The sequence below is a fragment of the Emydura macquarii genome, unplaced genomic scaffold (genome assembly GCF_026122565.2).
Source record: "Emydura macquarii macquarii isolate MOO-44397 ecotype Brisbane River unplaced genomic scaffold, CSIRO-AGI_Emac_v2 contig_587, whole genome shotgun sequence".
NCBI lineage: Eukaryota > Metazoa > Chordata > Testudines > Chelidae > Emydura > Emydura macquarii.
Genome location: NW_027130724.1, coordinates 12,756,745 through 12,768,913, shown reverse-complemented (window position 1 = coordinate 12,768,913; position 12,169 = coordinate 12,756,745). Strand labels below are relative to the sequence as shown.

The window sequence follows — 12,169 nt, the reverse complement described above, 5'->3', positions numbered from 1 at the left end:
AGCTGAGAATCACTGCTATAGACCGGGGAAGCCAATCCACATCCCCCGCACCTCTCTCCTCCTCCCTTCCATTCTCCACCTACCAGACTGGGGGCACACACACCCCACAGGGCTGGAGCCTAGAGCCCAGAGCCCCAGCAGGCGCGCCACAGCTCTCAAATTCTGAAGATTATTGTATGCACAGAGTCATCCCTAGGGTAGGGTGAATTGGGGCAACCACCCCGGGCCCCACACTTTTGAGGGGTCCCCGTGCTGGTCCCCTGGTCCTGTAAGCCCTCACATTCTAGGAGGCAGCCGCCCATGTCCTGCCTGGTCCCAGCTGGGAAGCTAGGCGGCAGCCGCCAACTTCTTGGGAAGCAGAGCAGCAGCAGCCTGCTTCCCACCTGGCCCCAGCTGGGAGGCAGGCAGTAGCCATCAGAATCCTAGGAAGCCGGGCGACAGTCTCCTGCGCCTTGCCTGGGAGCCCAGTGCCAGCCTCCTGTACCCTGCGAGCCAGGTTCAAAGCCCGAAGGCAGTCTCCCATGCCCCAGGCCCCCCTAGGGACGGCCTGGATGGTCAGTAAGTTTAGCCATCCCTGCCATAGACCACACTTCGCACTCCAAGTTTAAGATGACCCTTTCTACAGTACATAAAAGCATTTTATTTCTGCATGTGATTATGTGACTAGTCTAAATACACAAGTATAACCTGTCCTTGAGGTGTATAGAGCAGAGAAAGTCAAGAGAACCAATACAGCTTAAGTAAATATCTCTATTTGCTCTCTTCTAAGAGTTCTTAAACAATACAAAGGGCAAAGAAATGCCTCCCATTTATGACATCTGCTACCTCAGAGCATTTTACAACTACTCCTGCACCAGTTGCAGGAGTGCAGTCCAGTTGCAGGAGTGACAGGAAGAATATGGGCAGATTACTGCACAAAGGTGGTTGGGACAAGGAAATTTTGTTCAAGGACACCAGGGCATATCACTATTCTTAAGGGAGATAAAAAGTAACCCACTAGCAGAACAGGTAGGACTTCAGCTTTCAAGGTCAATTAGTTTCACATCCCCAGACCTCTACACTGCTGACAAACAGAAGCAGCCTCTATATCTCGCTCACAATATTTTAAATAAAAAGAACCCTAGAAACCTTTAATAAGCATTCCTAGCTAGACAAAGCAATCATGTTTTCACTGTATCATCTTTGTCCTCTCTTCCTGTATCCTACCCTTTTTAATACTTGTCTCCCCTTTTGTGTTGGATCTAATTTAGACTGAAAGTCCTTTGGGGCATGGACTGTCATCTATAAAGCAGCATGGGTACTCTATGAACATCTCAAGTTATGCAACTATTGAATATATGAGAGTTAGGAATGAGATTTTAAAGATAAAGTCACGTCTACTTTACATGCTCATCTAATCAAAGGAAAATATGTAAAACTAAATGAAAAATGCTGCCCTGCTATTTCTAAATTACTCCTGAACACAAAGCTCTGCTAAAGTAGGACAGCAGGCAGCATGGCTGTTAAAGTTGAGAAAATGAAGCTGAATTGTTAAGAAATGATTTTAAATACGTATAAAACTGGTGGAGAGAAAAAAATCTACCTGTTTTGTTACCGTTTGACTTTTCAGAGCAAATTTAGTCCACAAATGAGGAAACTTGTTTCAGTCATCTGAATACAAAGCAACTTCACAAGCAACCATCATCATTAAACTTCATAAGCAACCATCATCATTAAACGTCATTTAATGACAGAGCTAGGAGTAGTAGGAGTAAGTAGTAAGAGTGATTCAGTAAATAAAATTTTTTTTTTTAATTTTTTTTTTTTTTTTTTTTTTTAAAAGCTCAGGGAAAATGAGATCTTAAAACCACTCAGACTTGAATTGCCTTTAATGCATGTCTTTCCACACAGAAGTCAGGATGAAACCAACGATTCTCTGCTACTGTAAGGGCTAGTCTACACTAGAAGCACAACATCAGCGTAGCTGCGCTGCTGTAGCATGTCTGGTGAAGATGCTCTATGCCGACAGGAGAGAGCTTTCCTATCAACATAACAAAATCTCTGTGAGCACCGGTAGCTAGATCAGCAGGAGAAGCTCTCCCATTGACACAGCACTGTCCACACCAGCGCTTAGATTGGTGTAACTTACGTTGCTTATGGTGGTGGTTTATTCACACACCTGAGTGACATAAGTTATACCGACATAAGTGGTAGTGTGCACCAGCCCTAAGCTAACCAATGTAGTTCAAGTTCTGTATTTGTGACTGAAGAATCAAAGAGAGCCTCAGAAGAACACTCTAGCAGACTTAGTTCATTGATTCTCACACGGTGGTTTGTTGACCACAGATTGTCCATGGAGTATCTACTGGTGGTGTGGAGAACAGGTTTGGATGGTGCTGGTACTTCTTGTTTTCAAAAGCTAAAAATCATGTTAAAAGACAGCTAAGTACTCAAAAGAGAATGTTTCATTGTCCCAGGGCTGATAGGAGCTCACAAATGGAAGGGGGAGGCAAGCTATGCTATGAAGATCATGGGGATTCTTGAGCTTCATTTTCACAGCAGGTGAAATTCAGCCCTGTGCAAAGGGCCACCACAAGGCTTATCCCTCCACTTCAGCAGGTCTTAAATAAGGCACGGACTTGTGGCAGCCCTTTATACAGTGCCAAAGTCCACCCTGTGCAGGCCTTAATATATACGTGTGTGTTACAACTGATGTTCAGCAATCTCTCTTTAAGGTGGTTTGATAAACTTCACACTCACACTAGCCAGCCTGATTCACGTAGGCCAACTGCACAGAGCAGTACATCCAATAGTCTCTGTATTCTCTCTCTGTGGCACAAATTCCATTATGCCAGGCACTACAGGCAATACTCCCTGAAGTCACTCTATGGCATGGTCATGTATTTATGACCACACACATACTCCCATGAGTCCTGAAAGGCAAGGCCTATGTCCTCAACTGCATATATATAATATAATCAAGAGCTTCCACCCCCCACACTTGAGAGAAACTCTGGACCTACAATTAATTTGAACAAGCCATCACCACCTTCATGTGGCAGTGCTTCAGGGAACAGCTTGGTAGCTTCAGTCTAGACGGAGAAAAGTTACAATTTCCACCTTGTTATTCCAGATAACTGTAGAAACGTCCAGTATTAATGATTATTATGGGCTCTTTATTATCCCACCACCTTTAAAGGCACAAGATGATCATCTTAAAATGCCATTTCCTTCACAGTTGTAATTTTTGGTTGCCTGGGTTGGACTGTGCTATTATACCGAAGAAAAATGTTTATTCTGTGTATCAAAGTGAAAGGTATATGCCAGAACTGGCATGCTGCACACACAGTCATAGCCCGAGAATCTATGGCATCTCACCCATCTGGATTTTGCTGACTTATTTGAAGGACATGTTCCTGGTAGTTAGTGGAGCTTAGTCAGAGGCTAGAAATTGTATAAAAGCCTCTACAAGTCTACCCCATTGAAGATGCACAAAGCATTAGCCATCAGGGACTGTCAAAACATTTAGTAACTTACTCTGAAGTCAACCTGAATTTTCAAATTGAAAAGTAACAACTACCTCCCCTTCTCAACTTCAACATAGAACCACACCACAGATTCACTAATATTTGTGTCCAGCAGCCAAGTCTGAGATCCAATCTGCTCCTGGATAACTTACGTTAAAAAGTCTAAGGCTATGTCTTCACTGACGGCTGCAAATTCGCCACCGTCAGATCGACTTACCTGGATTGACTGAGAGGTCAGTGAAGATCCACTCAGTCTATCCAGAAATCGACGTATTAAGACCACCTTCTCATGTGGCATAGCGCTGCGTCGACGGGAAAGCGGTTCCCATCGGCGCAGCGCAGTGAAGACAGCGCGCAGAACAGAAGCACAGAAGTCGATGGGAGTTACGCAAGTTTTTTGCATAGTTTGCGTAACTCCGGTCGACTGCCGCCGAATCTCCAAGGAAGGTGTAGACAAGCCCTTAGTTTGGTCCAGTCAATGAGAATGAATTCTAATTCAAGTACAGTCAGTCTCAGAAAAATGTCAGCATAAGAAGTGACACCTTAACACCTGTTCACCATGTGTATACAAGTCATATTCCTGCTTCACAGACAAATGTTTTACTACTTTTAGTATTGCAGAGCCAATAAAGCTGTGGATGACTACTTCCAATTCATTCTACTGACATAATGCATCAACAAAATGGTCAACTCAGTTCCAATTTCACAATCTCTATTACTGGCAATTATGTAAGCAACAGAAAGAACATCTCTTGATTTGTAGCTGTGGCATTTAGAATAATCTCTCACTTGTAAACTGAGCCAAACTAGTAAAAAAAAAAAGACAATGAAGGACCCAAAGTCATTTTTACTTTCACTTTTCCCTTGCTATAATTTTACTAAATTAAACTCATTTTAAAGTACTCTTACACATTCAACCTCCTCTAGCATATTGTTGCATTAACATGTTTTAAATCAACTTAATGTTGAACTAAAATTTCAACTGACCTGTACTCAGTTACATCCAATCAATGTCATCTCAAGGTTTAAGTGACATTTATGAATGAGTAAATTCTTGTAAATCACTGCAGTCTACTCAGTATGCTAGATTATGTTACTTTTGCGATAGAAGAGAGATTCTGAAAGAAACATTTGTGGGGATGACTTTCAGGATTCTATTACAATTGCTAGTATTGTACAGATGTCTAAACTTGTAATATTTCAGATTAAATACTTCTACTGTTTTGCGGAGTAGCTTGAAATGCTTCTAGTAAACTTGTGGCACTGACAGAACATCAGTACATTGTTTATAATTGATGACTACAGATTCCTCAGTTTAGGCATTAAAAACTACAAGATTGTAAAATAAAAGTGGAAAGAGTGTATAAGTATTCACTAGGATCCATTTCTTTGAGCTAGGAAACATGGAACGTTACAAAGGGTTGAATAAGAAGGGAATGTGGGGTATTTTCTGACAGGCCACTGCACAACAGGTGGAGAAAAGCTATTGTGGCAACAGCTGTGTGTGCCGCACAGCACCCCCCAGCCCCACAACATAAAGTCACTAATTTCCTGCTATTTTAGCCCACTGAACTGCAACCTGTTAAGATGACCTCTTTATTTGAAACGTAACCTGCCAACTGACTTCTGTATCTGAACATAATCGGCCATTTATTGTATTCTGGAGGGGAAAAAAGTCAGAACTATCACACAATTCCACTTCAGTGCACCACAATTACTTAAAAGTTAAAGGATTAAAAAAATATTTAAAGGCACTTGCCTAAGGAAATGTATAGTTTTATGAAAAATATGAGATTGGGGTAATAAGGTTTTAACGTAAATTAAAAGTATAGAACAAAAATTAACCTCTTAATTTCATTGTTGTAGCATGGTCTACTATTATATTTCAGGATCTGGAAGTATTAGCATTAAAGCTATGATGTTTTGGACAAATTCCAGCTTGACTGCATTTTTTCTACAACTTCATTTGGATATACTATTCTTCCTCACTTCCTGTCCTAAACTGTTGTGTTGCTGTACAGTGCTAAAACACAACTGATTTCTAGAAATACATGAAGTGGCTTTTACTTCCAGGATGAAATTGATTAAGGCTCCTAAACTCTACTATAATAGTCAAATAAAATCCTGGCTCCACTGACATCAATAACGAAGATCCCAATGACTTCCATGGAACCAAAATTTTGTAACCGATAAAAAAGTCACCTTGTTACAAGTGGCAGTTCGTCTCCACACAGTAGCTTTTCTGCCATCACAGCAATGCTTGTGCATTTGTACCTACCACACTCACTAACTATTTATTGGAGCATTCTGGAAAAATCTAAGCATCTGTCCCATAGTGCCTCAGTAGGGACAGTGTCCTGTGAATAGATACAGAGCATCACGCAAGGCCACACACTCTTGACATTCTACCACACAGTGCTGGAAGGCAGCACCACCAGTCTAACTAGTTACACAAACATGGTTCAGCAGTCCTCTCTGGACTGCAAAAACAGCATGCTGAACTGGTTTCAGGAACAGTGCCAAATTAGCCCTATGACAGGGGTGAAATACTATAAGGGTTAAAATTAGTAACCTTGGCACCTATGCTGTGCAAACAAAAGCCATGTTTAGATCCAGCCACATAATTGCTGGTTATACCCCAGTTAACCAGCATAGTGTGGACAGAGCCTTTCTATTTGGTATTAGGTAATGCAATCATCAATTGAGTTTACTGTTTAATCCTATGAAGTTCTGAAGTGAACTGTGCAACTTGCTTAAAGCAACTGATTTAAATAAATAAAAAAAAAGACAGTACAGATTGTAATTTTCATAGTTCTCAAAGAGAGATTTATTTAGCAACCGTTAAAAAAATACCTGATTTGCCACAGAAGAGCAGCAAAAGAATGAATCCTTATGCTACAAAAGCAACTGCCTTTGTAACACTGCAGGCATAAGAGTTTCCTGACCTCTAGTCCCTGGTCCTGTGACATGAGGACCTATTAAGCAGCTTCTTTTGCTGCCCCTAGAACCGCACAGCAAGGATTGAAGAACTAACTTCAAAAATGCTTTAAATTCTAAGGATATGTCTACACTTGGAGCAGTAGGCATAATTCCCAGCTCTAGGAGACACACTCTTGCAGGCTCTCAAGCTACTGTACTAAAAATAGAAGGTAGCTGCAGCAGTGCAAGCAACAGGAAGGGCTAGTCGCCCTGAGTACTTGCCATCCATCAGAGACCCCAGGCATGTACTTGAAGTAGTAACCTATCCCAGAGAGGCTACATTCTATTTCTGGTAACTAGCTTAATGAGAGCTAGAGCAAGTATATCTCCTCGATGTGGAAATCAGACCCCCAGATCCAAGTGTAGATACACTTTAAGAGTCAGAAACTCTCTGCTAAGGAATCTCATAAAGATGGCAGTCCCTTCCCATCCTCTCCAGGCAACAAGCAGAATCTGCAATACCCTATAGCAGGGGTTCTCAAACTGGGGGTTGCAACCCTTCAGCAGGTCGCAAGGTTATTATGGGGTGGTCGCAAGCTGTCAGCCACCGCACATGCTGGTAAGGGTGGAGTGGCATTGGTGGGTGTCATCTCTTTTGGGGTGGATTGTCACAGCCTGAAATATTTTCAAAGGGGGTCCCAGCAAAAAGTTTAAGAACTCTTGCCCTATAGTATTAATGCCACTGCACAGTAATTAAGTCCCAGAAAGCATGAAGAAAAACCATGCCATTGGATCACACGCTGAGATCTAGAGAGCCACAGTTGCAGTTAAGTCTTGTTTAGCACTAGTGCCGCTATGCCGGTTGCTGACACCCACTGCCTGCTTCACGTAATGTGTGTGTGCAGGCAAGACTGCACAGGCAATACCATCTAGGCAACTGTACCAAGTTTTAATCGGAATGGTATTCTGTAAATTTTAGCTTCATTCATCAAGGGGTAAACTAATTATCTGCAGCTACAAGCAAGGAAGAACCTGATGAATTTAGTAAAAGATTTACAATTATTCTAATCTTACCATGTCTCAGTGTGGATTCCTCTCCTGCAATTCTTGCACAAAAATTTTTTGAAGCAATCCAAACTAATAGCCAAAAATAAAATTTGGCAGCTAGCCAAAAACAATATGTCCGTAAAACAAGGCAGCTACATCATATAACAGATACTTATGGCTCATTTAATGGCTGCATTTCAGTTTCTACTGCACAGTTTTTCCATTCTGGTTTAAAATGCCTCATCCAAATAGTCCCAAATGTACAACAACTGTCCAACACAGATATCAATTGTTATTAAGACTATAAGTAGCTTTCAAAAGACCTATTATAACGCTTTGTAGAGCACTAGCTTTTCTAGGCAATCATGTATCCAATGCCTCTTCCCAGCTTTAGAAAATAATTGTACAGAAAACTTAATTTGGCCTACACTGCAGAATCTACTACCCCATCAGAACATTTTTTAATATGGCTAAATGAGCATGCACAAGGGTGATACATATGAGAATTAGTATTCCAAGGCAGCACTTTCTATATTGCTGTCATACTCCTAACTAGAGGAGGAATCTGTACAGAAAAATCCACCCTATTCTCCTTCCCTTACCACAATGTGTTACTCCGTTGTCACCCATTCTAGTACAATTAATAAAATTAAAAGACCCAGGTATGATCTGAACATCTTCAGAGAGTTGTTTTTAAAATGCCTTCAAGCTAGTATTACTGATGCCAAAAACAATGAACAGAAATGGGGAATGGGAAAAAAATTAAATGAGATATGGGAGAAGAAAAAGGTAAAACAGGAAAGGGGACATTTCTAATAGGACTGAGATACATAATCCTACCTGTTCTGTTGCCTTTCCTGAAACAGGAAAGTAACAGAATAGTGGCTCTAATGATCTGGAGTTTAAGCATACAGCAATAGCAAAACAAAACAAGCACAAATTAGATGTCCTTCAGGATAGGTCTACACTAAAAAGTTAGCTCAACTCAGCTACATCACTAAGAGGTGTGAAAAATCCACACCCATGACCAGCATAGTTAAAATGTTTTAAGTCCTGGTATAGACTGCCCTAGTCTGACAGAAGAATTTTTCAGTTAACTCAGTTATGTCCCTCTCGGCTGGTCTACATTAGAGAGTTCTGTCGACAAAAGTCAGTTTTTGTTGACAAAACAGTGGAGGTGCACACATTCAAATATTCCTTTCTCCGATATAACTGCATTGCTATGCCGACATAATAAAACCACTTCAATGAGAGGTGTAGAGTTTATGTCGGCATAGATAAGGCAAGGCTGTGTCAGTGTAGACACTGCATTCCTTACATTGGCTGTCATTCTTATAAATTTCAGGGCTCCAGCTCCTCCCACCTTCAGCAGAGTTCTGAAATTGACAAGAATGAGAGCTGGACCCTGGACCCATGGCTTCTCCACCCATTCCCCACCAGGAGCCGGGGCAGCCTTGTCAATGTCATGTCTGAGCCATAACATGGACAAAGCTGCCCCAGCTCCCAGTGGGGAGCAGGCGGCAGGGAGCTGTACCCTGCTTCCCGGGGATGAGAGGCCCCAGGCCACTTCCCCTGGCTCCCCGGGATGGGGTGAGGGAAACGGAGAGGGGAGATGCCAAGGGAGGCTTCCCCTGGCTCCTGCTGGGATGCTGGGAGTGGGAGGGGCAGCATGCCATGAACTCCGGAGCTTTTGGGCAGCTAGGCTCCCAGGAGAGAGCTGAGAGACCCATCTCTCAGTTCCCCACACTGCCCCCCTTAGGTTGGTGGAAATGCTCCTGGTGAGGATGCAAACCATTAACCCAAGGAAGGTAGTGCAGACATGCACCACCACAATAATTACTGTGCTAGCTGTAAATCAACTTAAAATAGGTCAACTTACCTTTCTAGTGTAGATAAGGCTTCAGAGAGGTGCATTAACTTTAGAGATGGGAGAACCCCGCCCATTGCTGTAGTGTGCATCTACAGTGAAGGGCTACAGCAGCCCAGCTGCAGCATTTCTAGTGAAGACGTAACCTCAGTCAGGGTTGACTCGATCCAGTACACAGCTGTACAGCACGTCAGTACTTCTCTAGCAACTCCATCAGATATTGCAGAATTCTCTCTTTTAAAAAGAGAACCTATATTGTTCTGATAAAAGCCTTTGATAAAATTTGATCTTGATATTATGCTGTCTTAGTGCTTCTACAGAGAAGCAACAGCAGAGTCATAAACAGCCCCTGTTCTTAATATGGCAACTCTGCCTGCCAAACAACAATGTATTATGTCAACAACAGGAGCTAAATCACTCATTATTTTAATAAAAACCTTCAGCTGGACAGAGGCTGCAATACCCACATTCTCCTTCACTTTGCTATGCATGCCCTCCAGCCACCACCCACCCATCCACACCCCTCTCCTTAAGCCTCAGTTGCCCACATAAATCCAACCACCATCTTATTTTCTTGTTGCTCACAGGAAATTATGTACTTGGAAATGAGCACGTTCTAACAGGTCTCTTCACTTTCCACAACCAGTTATTTTTAGTAATTACAGTCCAGCAAGTAGCAGTTTCTGACATACAAGTCACACCTTTCAATATTTCCCCCCAGTTGTATGTAGAGAGATCATCACTCTTGTAGTTGGGGAAAGCCATTAGATTGTAGCATTGTCTGTCATGTCACTGGCCAAGCAGCAAATTCTAATGGGAAAGCATTTTAAAATAGTGCAATTGGTAGGAAAGGGAGAGTACTGAGGTACTATGCAAAGATGACTGGGAATACCTCTGCCCCCAGGGTACTGGATATAACAGAAGAGGAGGCATGTCCAATCAGCGGGCTTGGAAAAGCAACACTGGTTTCAAACAGGGCTCTATGAAAACAGCCAACGTGGGGCATGGGGCAGCGCTCCCTCTCCAGAAGCTTCCCTGCTGTTTGCTCGCGACCTAGACCTAAAGCGGACAACGCCTCTGACAACGCGTCCGGGAAGAGCCACTTCGGCCCGGTTTCACAGGTGAGAGCAACTGAGGCACCAGGCGGCCACCGGACCCGCTCAAGGTCAGGCTGCGAGTCCCCGCTAAGGCGGCGGGTCCTGAACCCGGTTCTTCACTCACTGCCCACCTCGATGCAGCCAGCCCGCGAGGTCCACACCCCGGCACCCCCACCCGGGAGCTCTGCCGGCGGGGCGGCGTCCAGCCCGCCGCGCGTGGGAACCGGGCAGGGCCCCCGACAATGGCCAAGCCTCCGCCCAGGAGCCCCCTGGGGCCAAAGCAGCGCGCGGCCTCGCCTCCACCCAGCCGCGGGCGGGCGGGCGGGCGCCGGGGCAGCCCCACCCGGGAGGGAGCCTGGGGCTCAGCGCGGCCCCCGCGCCCCTTACCTGGATGAACTGGATGGTCAGGGCCGACTTGCCCACGCCGCCGCCGCCCACCACCACCAGCCGGTACTTCTCCTGCCCCGGCCCGTCCCTGCAGCCCGCGGCCATCGGGGAGCCGAGCCAAGCGCCGGGCAGCGCCGCCGGGTCCGGACTCCGGGTCCCTCCCTGCGCGGGCCGGGACGAGGAGCCGCAGGCCCCGCTCCTGCTCCTCCTGCGCGGGGCGGCGGCGGCAGGCCCCGGAGAGCGGCGGAGGGGCGGCGGCGGCAGAGGCAGCAGATCCGCGCCGCGAGCCCCGACCCCAGCCGGGCTCCTCTCAGCGCGCGGCGGCCGCGGGCTCAGATTGGAGCGAAAGCAGCTGCGGCGGCCCCGGCGCGGCTACACAAATGGCCGTCGGGGGGGGAGGGCGGGGCCGGGGATCCTCATTATGTTAATCCTAATGAATATTCATGAGGGACGGAGGGAGGGGGGCGGGGGGCGGGCACGGAGCGGAGCCGCGCCCGCGCCAGGTGCAAGGGACGCGTGTGGCCGCCCCGGGGAGGGGGCTGCGAGTGAGGCTCCGGCTGCACCATCCTCCCACCCGCCTGCGCAGGGAGGGACCTAGGCACAGCTGCCTGCCCTCGGGCTGCAAACACACAGGCCCGCCCAGCCAGCCCCCGCGGCCGCGGGCAGGATCCCGAGCGGAGGGGAGCGCTGCACCGCACCGCGAACCAGCCAGGGGGCACAGGCAGGCACGGGCGAGTGGCGCCGCCACAGACCGAAGGTGGCCTGTGCAAGCCTCAGCCAGCCGCCACACGGGCTGTGATTCCATGATCCGGGTCGAGCGGGAGGGCTCCTGCCGCCTTCAGCGCGCAGCAGGGCGGAGGCTCGCAGACCGGACCGCGATCCAGGGTTTAATTGTACATACCTGATTCAGAGTGTGTCCGTCCGTCCGTCCGTCCCCCCCGCCATGTTTACAAGGGCTGAATTACAGAATTAATTCCCTCGTGGGTTTTTCGGAGGCACTAGCGCAGCGCTTCACAGACATAAACGAACTTCTCTTCCCAACACCCAGGAAGAGATGGTGATGCCTCTATTACAGATGGGGAACAGAGGAACAAAGAGATTAGAGCAAAAAATGATCATTGCCGTTCATTCATTTCAGGAATCCAATTCGAGGCACCTAAAGTCCCATTTTCAGCCAGGACTTAGCATTTTTACCACACTGTATGTTCAAAACAGGGTCATCGGCAGACCTGAAACCTTTCCATACGTGATACAAACCACTGTCACGGACTAATGGAGTAACTGCTAATAGTAACGGGCTATTGGCCTCTGTGCCGACCAGCCACAACAGGGGAAGAGCCACACTT

At 46.1% G+C, this 12,169-nt stretch overlaps 1 protein-coding gene across 2 annotated transcripts in view; it reads right to left on the bottom strand.

Annotated features, from left to right (window-relative positions):
* RRAS2 (RAS related 2) overlaps nucleotides 1-11,746 on the bottom strand; it is a 73,383-nt gene extending 61,637 nt beyond the window's left edge. The window contains exon 1 of one of the 2 annotated variants that reach the window (XM_067540730.1): nucleotides 11,725-11,746. Coding sequence is in view for 1 of the 2 variants with exons in the window: in XM_067540728.1 (XP_067396829.1) it covers nucleotides 10,824-10,928 (105 nt within the window). In the remaining variant the exon portion in view is untranslated. Of the gene's footprint in view, nucleotides 1-10,823; nucleotides 11,200-11,724 lie in introns of those variants that run through there. The other variant, XM_067540728.1, reaches the window with a different exon arrangement.
* Between the last annotated feature and the right edge of the window lie 423 nt (nucleotides 11,747-12,169).